Here is a 9,977-nt window from a genome sequence, read left to right on the forward strand (position 1 = left end):
TTAGAATACTTCAAGGAGGCCGAATCCGCCAAAAATAATAGAGCAAGGACACCGTATGTCGTTGGACAACGTCAATATCTTGAAGGAAGTGAACGACGTTAGGAGACTAGATTCCTACAAGAGTCTCCACATCTCGAAAATTCCCCCCGAAAAACACGGATAGGGGCAATAATTTTTCCACCTTGGTTGAATTTTAAGAAAGAATGGGAGAAGAATAGAAGCCTAATTAAGATATTATCATAACAAGAACACCTAAAAAACCCAAATGGTGGAAAAAAGATAAAACACTGAAGAAGGAGACAGTTGGTCCCTGAAATACGTATTTGTTTAAATAAAACGGAAAAATATGCAGTATTTCCAGCGATTAATTATTTAAAATAATAAAAAGCTTGTTTTTTCTTTTTCGCTGGTGTAGATGTTTATTCTTGCAAATACGGATATTTCGGAAAAATGTTTTTCATTTTAACGATAGACCATACAAAGTTTGAACACTTGCTAAAAGTTGTTGGAGTTAGCAGGGATTTGTTACTTCATCCACAACTCGTTCATCATCTCTGAAAAACCTAATAAAAATATAATATGACTTTGCGGGTTATCCAACATATCAACGATTCGTTGATCGCTTACTTTAAACGTCTTCAAGCTAGCAAAATGACTTTGTAAAACTTCGACTACTTCAACCAATCCATTTCACTGCACCAAATGGTCAAATGTCTCAATTCACGGTAGAGTTACACACTATCTGCACCATTTCTCTGTGAATCATAAGAGCAATTTCACTAAACTCTCACCCAATAATTATCACAGCGCTCGCTTCCTGCCTATCTAACCAATTCCTTATGGAGAATTTCTTTTGATAGGGGTACATCTCGTTATTATTAATTTTAATTTTTCATCACAAACCTTTCATCCTCCATCTCTCCTCACCTGCCTTTGCTGACTTTGCTCCTTACCTTAAACTTCTTTGGCCTATTTCTCAATAGACTCTGCCTCCTAATCTAACCTACTTTGATCTACTGATGTCCTGAAAGCGAGTCGGCCTTAAACGTCAGCAAATACTACTCACTATGCTATTGTTGAACTCTCTAGACAGACAATCTTTATTCTTTCTGCGCCTTTTCCAAGAACTTTACGTAATCTTCGAGGATAAGGTCCTTTTTCACAGTCATTACTTCAATGTCACCAATCTGGCATCCAGAATGTCGACCTTTATATTAAGTTCTTTTTCTCACTTCAAGTCGATCCAAACATTCTTAACATTCGTCAACTGCTCCGTTAAACGCGGCAGTCTTGAGTATTACACTATAATGTTATTTATCTCTCCTCCGCTTCAGCAAAGTCAGTGTAGATAATATGCACTTCCTGCCGTAAATTCAGACATTTGGTGAGAAAGTTAGTGAAGTCGAGCAGATTGGAGATAGTGAACCTACGCTTAACAAAGCGTGTTATTCTTTCACTACGAGGTGACCAAAATGGGCGGGTAACCAGTCGCTGACATACATTTTCAAGATTTTGGAACAGGAGGAGAGGAGCGAAATGAGACGGTAATTCTCGGGAAGAGTGCGAATGGGGATAATGAAAGCGTCCTTCCATAATGGCAAGTATTCAGAAAATAATTTCCACAATTTCTTTGTATGCAATAAATAGCATGACTTTACAATAATTTATGGAGGTTGTGCTCACATATATGCAAAATTGAGGTTGTAAATATTTGTTCTTAAGATATAGGCGTGTAGAGAATCAAAAAAAAAGGGTTCGATATGTACTTTTCGAAATTGGTCCAAGTTTTATTATCGATCAAAAGGCGCAAGAACTGGCGCTTAAAAAATATACCCACAAAAAAACAAGTGAAGTCTCGTTTTTAGAACCTATCCATCTAGAAGTCTGACCGATGAACCAATGTAAAATCTACTCCTCAAAATTTTCTACCTCTACATCGTTTGAAATGAAGCGTAAGGTCAAGCGTCCATTTTAAGGTCTCTCGAGTAGTACTTTCCGAAGTCAGTTTCGACATTTGTTGGAAAGGCGGGGCTATTAAGTGAAGATTTCTTTTAAGGACCCATTGTCAGAAACTACCCAACTGCAACTTCTAAAAAAAAGCGGCTTCCTTTTTCGTGTAAATTCCCTACAACAGAAAACACTAAATATCAGTTTAGTAATATATCGTTTTAAGAAAATATATAATTTTTATTTAGAGGGAAATGTACAAATTTTTATTTAAATTATTACAGATAATACGAAATGAGAACGTGTATTCTCGTTGTTCACTTAACCTTCATACGTTCTTCTGGTCATTTCTGACCAAAATTGATTTTTCGTTGACTCTGTATTAGCTGTTTGTTATTCAATGAACTTTAAATATGGTAACTGATAATTTATTTTCTTCCTAAACATGTTAGACACCAGAGTATTTTTAAAAAATGCTCCGTTCTTGCACAGTAAAAAATGTTACGTTTAAGTTCCTTGGGTCAAAAACGACCAATCGAATGAATTTTGCGAATTCTGGGGATAAATTCCAATAGGAAAATTGTTTTCTTGTATTGCATAGCATCCTATATGTGTTGCAATGCATTTCATCATCTTATTGCACATAGCGTGCAATGTATTGCATCATCCTCGAAGGGCTATAAAAGCGCGAGGTCATTGAACAAGTGTATCATTTGGTAAATCGTTGCCGTATAGTTTAGTTGCATAAAAGCATGGACTTTATCGAAGTAGCGGAGAGTTTTAGTGACGAGGACGAGGAAGTATCCGAAATTGAAGATTATGAATCGGGCGATGAAGAAATTGAAGTTTCGGACGACGACCTTGAAGAAATTATTCTGGAAGACCTACCCGAATATTTATCTAGAGACAAAACTATACAATGGTACGAACATCCTTTCCGACATTCACGAAGAAGTACAAACCCATCACTACAACCCGGAATAACACGCTACGCCGCTTCAAGGATCTCTGATATTCAGTCATCATTCGATCTATTTCTACCACCGCAGTTGGAAACGATAATTTTGCGAAATACGAATCGGGAAGGACGTAGAGTCTTAGGAGCCACTTTTGAAGATATCGATACGCCAACTTTGAGAGCTTACATCGGACTTTTGATTCTTGCAGGAGTGTACCGATCTAACAATGAAGCAACTGAAAGTTTGTGGGATGCTGAAATAGGACGTCCAATTTTTCGAGCCGTCATGTCGAACAAAACGTTCAAGAAGATCTCACGATTCATTCGTTTTGATGATCGGTCCACGAGGAGTAGCCGCCGGGAAACAGACAAGTTTGCACCCATCCGCGAGCTGTGGGACTCGTGGGTAGATATTTTACCAAAACTCTACAATCCGCAAAAGAATATTACCATTGACGAGCAGCTGGTTCCCTTTAGGGGCAGATGTCCTTTCAGGCAATATATGCCAATGAAACCTGCTAAATATGGAATGAAGAATTGGGTAGCTTGCGACAGCGGTACAAGCTACGTCTGGAATATACAACCTTACACCGGAAGAATAAACAATACACCAGAAAGAAATCAAGGAATGCGAGTCGTTCAAGACCTGACTGCTGGATTGAAAGGTTACAACATTACCGTAGATAATTTTTTTACATCCTATGAACTTGCACAAAAGCTCTTGAAACGAGGGATTACATCAGTTGGAACAATTCGAAAAAATAAACCTTCGATTCCGAGAGTTCTTTTGGAATCAAAGAAGTGGCCTGCACAAAGTTCGAAATTCGCATTTACCAAAGATACGACGTTGGTTACGTATGTACCAAAGAAAAATCGAAGCGTTATTTTACAGAGCACACTACATACTACTAATTCTATAAATAATAAGGAGAATAAAAAACCGCTTATCATCGAAGATTATAATGCGTCGAAAGGTGCGGTAGATACTTTGGATAAACTTGTCGCTTGCTACTCAACGAAAAGAAAAACTAAAAGATGGCCAGTAGCAGTTTTTTGCAACATTATTGATATATCGTGTTATAATGCATTTATATTGTTTACTCAGGTAGAACCGGATTGGAACAAAAGTAAACTCTACAGGCGGCGACTTTTTTTGGAGCAGCTCGGTCGCGCACTGGTGAATCCATATATGCAGATGAGGAAGTCTCTTCCTAGAGCCTTAGCGTCTGCAGACATTGTATTGAAAAGCAGAAATTTAACTGATGACACCAATAACACTACAACAACAAAAGAGGAATCTGCCAAAAGAGGACGATGCAAATTTTGCCCTAAAGACATAAAAACCTCATTTACTTGTAACAATTGTAAAAGGTATGTGTGCAAGCGACACTTTATTGTAAAGTGCAAAGACTGTTAAAACAATATAATGTTTTGAATACTAATAAAAATTATTATCGTTTCTTGAATTTTTTTCATGATTTCTTTACATTTTCTTCATGTGGTCAAAAATGACCATAGGACCTTCAACGCTAGTTGAAAAGAGGGTCGTATGAAGGTTAAGACTGACCTCACCACTATCGCTTATAATTACTTGGGCCTCTGGGTCCCTTCTTACGCTACAATCATACCTCATGCACTGTGTCTCATCACCTGCGGTAGCATGGCAAACAGCATTTATTACTTTAATTCTTGAATCTAGAACATTCCAGAAAACCAGGAAACAGTACTGGAAACATATAAAAAGAGTATAACTTCACTGTTAGCCAACGTAAAATGGAAAATGCCTCTACATCAGTATTACACTAAAGTGATTAGTTTCATATGCTCGATGCCTATGCATTACGAGCTACTAATGAAAGAGATATACAAAACCCTTTATAAATGAAATGCCGCGTTTCCGGTTCCTGACTTATTTTAAGGACATTACAGCCTTATTATATTTATTTCAGAACAGCTTCTCATTTACTCACTTTCTTTCTGTATTTGATGCATACATCTTTCAGTATTATTTTGATGTAATTTAAAAGCAGCGAATCAATAAAACCGTCTTATCCCCCTCTTTTGTCATCTAGACGGTTCCTACATGTAAAACATCGGTGAAAATTTCTTCTTTCATGTGGGCCATTAAATGAAACACTACAATTAGTACTTTCCGAAACAAGTCTTAGCTTTGACATTGGTTACTAGCAGAGGGGTGTTCTCAGAAACTACTCAGCCTCAAAATACCCTACGTTACGATATCTGACCAAACAAAGTTAATATTAAATTGTTATATTTTTAAAATTTACTGCGAACCCCCATTAAGTTTATCCAAGATCCGTAAAATTTTATTATAATACTATATAAGCTTCAATATGAAGCATAATGCTGGTGAGCTTGGTGAAAATTCTGCTATAGTTAACAGTAGGTCAAAGTTCCCTGACGTCAAATTGCTTCTTCCTAAGAGATTAAATTTCAGTACCACGTAGAATTGAATACCAGGTATATTCAACGCATGTACACTACGAGCTTTATATAAATAGAACCGGCGCAAACTCAAATATTCTTACATAAAAAATCAACAAAACCTTTCATACGTGAAGCGCGGATCATCCGATTTCCGACTTGTTTTTAATAGATAGATAGCTGGATTTCAGAACGATGATGATCCTGTGAGGGACATTGATGGTCGATTCCTCATTCACTATGACGAATAGTTCTGGACAACCGTTAAGTTTTTAAAGAAGAGCACCCGTCTTGAGTGCGACAATTGGAGGGATTTTGCATGCTTCCTACCGTCACACAATGCGTACCTTGCAAACTTAATCGACAGACAGCAGACTCCTCCTGAATTCACCACATGAATACTGTGCTGCTCATTTTGGAGCAGTGCGCTCATCATCGATTTCCAACAGCTTTCGATGCATGAAGTGCATTCCGGAGAAACTAATAAACTAATAATAGAGTAACATACTAGTATTATGGCGGTGAGTGTCATGTGCTTCAACCACTTGAAATCTCAGAGGAATTTGAGGTCCAAATCGGAGTCCACCAGGGTTGTTTTTATCACCGATATTATTTCTTCTTATTATCGGTGAAATTCTTCATGCTACTTTGTCCAGGGGACGTGGAGGGCTTCCTAAAATATTTCTTCAAACACCTCGACTACCACATCTGATGACATCTGGCTTAGAAGTTTGCGACAACAAAACGGCGTTCCACAACGTTAAATAGGCTCCTCTGCTCGGTCCTATACCTAGCTACTTTCCCTACCTGTACACTAATTGACTGGATATATATATGCATATATCTGCGCATAAAACTTTTAATCGTTCAAAATTAATAAGAATGTGAAGGATTATGAAAAAGTCAGCACTCTCCCACCAGTAAAAACGTCAGTCATTTCGAATTTTTCTTTGGAATTTTCAGAGTTTATTATATGAAAGATTAACAACATTTTTAGATAAGAAAAATATTCTGAGTTTCCTGAACTGGTGACAGGTATTTCCCCGTTCAAGGGTTGAATTGCAACCATATATAAGCTGCAGCTTGTACTACAATTTAGTTTGATTTATATCCGAATTGATTTCCGCAGAGCAAAACATAAAAGTTATTTGAATGATATTATTATAAGATAAAATTCATCATCATCATCAACGACGCAACAATCGGTATCCGGTCCAGGCCTGCCTTAATAAGGAACTCCAGACATCCTGGTTTTGCGCCGAGGTCCACCAATTCAATATCCCTAAAAGCCGCCTAGCATCCTGGTCTACGCTGTCGTTCCATCTCAGACAGGGTCTGTCTCGTCTTCTTCTTCTACCATACATATTGTCCTTATATACTTTTCGGGCTGGATCATCTTCACCCATACCCCCACCGCAACTTATTGAGCCGGATTTTATGCACAACCAAACGGTCATGGTATCGCTCATAGATTTCGTCGTTATGTAGGCTTCGGAATCGTCCGTCCTCATGAAGGGGGCCAAAAATTCTTCGGGGGATGCTTTCCTCGAACGCGGCTAAGAGTTCGCAATTTTTCTTGCTAAGAATCCAAGTCTCCGAGGAATACATGAGGACTGGCAAGATCATAGTCTTGTACAGTACGAGCTTTGACCCTATGGTGAGACGCTTCGAGCGGAACAGTTTTTATTAAGTTGAAATAGACTTTGTTGGCTGCCAACAACCGTGCGCGGATTTCATCATCATAATTGTTATCGGTTGTGTTTTTCGACCCTAGATAGGAAAAATTATCAACGGTCTCAAAGTTGTATTCTCCTACCATTATTCTTCCCGTTTGACCAATGCGGTTTGATATTGCTGGTTATTTGGTTTTTGGCGCTGACGTTGTCACCATATGTTTTGTCTCGCCTACATTGATGTGCAGGAAAGATCTCGCGCCGCCTGCTCGATCTGAATGAAGGCAGTTTGTACGTCTCGGGTTGTTTTTCCCATGATGTCGATATCGTCAGTATAGGCCAGTAGTTGGGTGGACTTAAAGAGAATCATATCCCTCGCCTTTACCTTAGCATCACGGATCACTTTTTCCAGGGCCAGGTTAAAGAGGTCGCATGAGAGGGCATCCCTTTGCCTTGGACTGTTGTTGATATTGCATGGTCACGAGAGTATCCTGCTGCTTTTATCTGGCACATTGGTCAGGGTCATCCTAGTCAATCTTATTAATTTCGTCGGAATATTGAATTCTCTCGTGTACAGTTTTACCCTGGCTATGTTATCATAGGCGGCCTTAAAGTCGATGAAAAGTTTGTGCAACTGATGTCCATGTTCTAACAGTTTGTCCATCGCTTGCCGCACAGAGAAAATCTGATCTGTTGCTGATTTGCCTGGAGTGAAGCTTCTTTGGTATGGGCTAATAATGTTTTGGGCGTATGGGACTATCCGAGCTAATAAGATAGCGGATGGTACTCAGCAACGTGATACCTCTATAATTGCTGCACTGCGTGATATCTCCCTTTCTGTGTATGGGACAGATACTGCGTCGTTGCCAGTCGTCAGGCATTGATTTGCTGTCCCACACCTTGAGCATAAGCTGATGAACCGCTTGGTATAATTGGTCGCCTCCATATTTATGTTGATATTAAACATCGAAATAAACGTTTTAGCTATAGTCAAGGCGAATTAAAGATTAAATATCTGCTTCAGTATGATTCTCGTGCCATATAAATCCGTAATCCAAATCAAAAAGGTCGACAATCGGAAGGTGGGGACTTCAGATGTGAAAGGTTTTGTAGTACATTTCAACCTATTATAATTTTGTTAATAATGGTAACATTTCCACCAAACTTTTCAGTAGAATGTTGCAAGATTTGACGGAACTTGTTTATCCAAGATAAAGGGGGCACAACAAATTTTCGAAATATTTTATTATTAGAGAGAATGGGTCTTTGAAATAACTTATTTTTTCTGGACTCCTCCCTGCACTCCTAGAACGATGTGGCTACTGCATGGAAGGCGATTCATAGTTCCTACCTCATTTCGCAGGTGTGGCAGACAAACAGATGGACGGACAGACAGACAGGCAGACAGTAAAGTTGTTTTCAAGTAAACCTTAAAAAGATCATTCTACTAGGACTTGAAGTCGACCCAGGAGGGTGGGTTGATTACCTCATCCATTTTCACACTATATGACGAATCAACAGTCCACATCGTTGCAAGGTGGTAAGTCAAAAGTATCCCCACAACTGCTTGCTGGATTTCAACTGGCTCAACAAGTTCGGCATAACATTTTGCTTTGTCATGCTTCGTAGAGCTTCAGTGAGTCTCCACCTACCTAATCAATATTTTTTCATTTCGTTCCAGCAATCGCAGCTTTGGATTAGTTTCATCTTTAAACTAAACATACAAATCGACATCAAACATCAATTTTGGTTATGTCACTCCAATTGTTTAGTTTAGCGCCAGTCACCTAATTTATATCTTTGTAAAGAAGATATGCTAAGGAGATGCTACTGTATAAATGCAGATGCTCCCCTCTTGCTTGATCCACTTATTTCCCAGAATAATAATTGTTCTTTACTATGATGAATCCCGATGATTTTATAACATCAACAGTTATCTATCCTAGTTCGTCCATCAACCATATTGTGCCCCCTTGATGAAGAAACTTCAGTTCGGCTCCTCTTGCTAGGAAAACATACATAAATTGAAACAAAAGTTTGGTCTCGATTTGAATTTCAATATGGAACCAATAGGGACTATCTAACTGCTAATATAAACAATTTTTCTTTTTCTCGCTGGCCCTGCTGGCAGTCCACGAAAACAATCATAAAACGGGAAATATAATATGCATTTATAGGTTTCGAGATTTGTTTATTGAACGAAAGCCTGGAATAACGACTCCTACAATGTACATAAATAAAGAACAGATACCGAAAGCGAACCCGGCCAAAACCAAAATTCGATTTCGTAAGAAAGAACGACTCTCCAAGTAGGTACACCTACAGTGTTACGGCGTAATAAAACTCGAGTAATAGTGTGCAAAAACCGAAACATTTACCACCCGCACGCTCTTCAGCCTCCCTATTCCCAGTCCCACCATTCGAATAAATCAACCACTAGCAACAGCAGAAACTGTGATGGCAGCATCCAACATTCAGAATTCTAACTATTACAACCATCATATCCTCCATCCATTCCTGCCTAAAAGAATCATCCCTTCACTTAACATTGCACAAACACCACACCGTAGGGTAACAACGTCAAGTAGAAAACAGCTTTCCTTTTGCTTTTATCCCAAAAAATAATGACAACAACAAAAATCGATCAGGATCACCCAGAGCACCCTGTAAACCATTCACGCCAAGGATGATTCTCCCTTCATGCACAAGCCGAGGAGTACGATAAAATGTGTACTCCGCTTTACATCACACCATATACTGGGGTTTCGTCAAGTTCTCTTCGTTCAATTTCTATGTACAAGTGCAGGAGGGTAGGGTGGCAAATAAGATGTGAAATCTGAGTGGGATGCTGCGCTTAAGTCTACTTGATCCGTAGAGAAACATAGACTAACAAACACACGCGAATAGGATTTACCCTGCCTTGAGGAGGACGACTGGGCTGGAGGTCGAATAAC

At 38.9% G+C, this 9,977-nt stretch overlaps 1 protein-coding gene across 1 annotated transcript; it reads left to right on the top strand.

Annotated features, from left to right (window-relative positions):
• Positions 1 to 2,699: 2,699 nt before the first annotated feature.
• On the top strand, positions 2,700 to 4,790 carry LOC119652124 (piggyBac transposable element-derived protein 4-like). The gene is made up of 3 exons (XM_038056063.1): positions 2,700 to 2,747; positions 2,997 to 3,884; positions 4,605 to 4,790. The coding sequence occupies exons 1-3, from the start codon at positions 2,700 to 2,702 to the stop codon at positions 4,788 to 4,790; spliced, it is 1,122 nt and encodes a 373-aa protein (XP_037911991.1).
• The last annotated feature ends 5,187 nt before the right edge of the window (positions 4,791 to 9,977 follow it).

The sequence above is a fragment of the Hermetia illucens genome, chromosome 3 (genome assembly GCF_905115235.1).
Source record: "Hermetia illucens chromosome 3, iHerIll2.2.curated.20191125, whole genome shotgun sequence".
In the NCBI taxonomy this organism is placed as follows: Eukaryota; Metazoa; Arthropoda; class Insecta; order Diptera; family Stratiomyidae; genus Hermetia; species Hermetia illucens.

Excerpts from the sequence above, each read along its gene's own strand:
- LOC119652124 (XM_038056063.1), top strand. The coding sequence starts at position 2,700 with ATGGACTTTATCGAAGTAGCGGAGAGTTTTAGTGACGAGGACGAGGAA. Across the intron at positions 2,748-2,996 it reads TTAGTGACGAGGACGAGGAA|TTGGAAACGATAATTTTGCG; the intron begins GTATCCGAAATT and ends CTACCACCGCAG. Across the intron at positions 3,885-4,604 it reads ATAATGCGTCGAAAGGTGCG|AACATTCCAGAAAACCAGGA; the intron begins GTAGATACTTTG and ends TCTTGAATCTAG.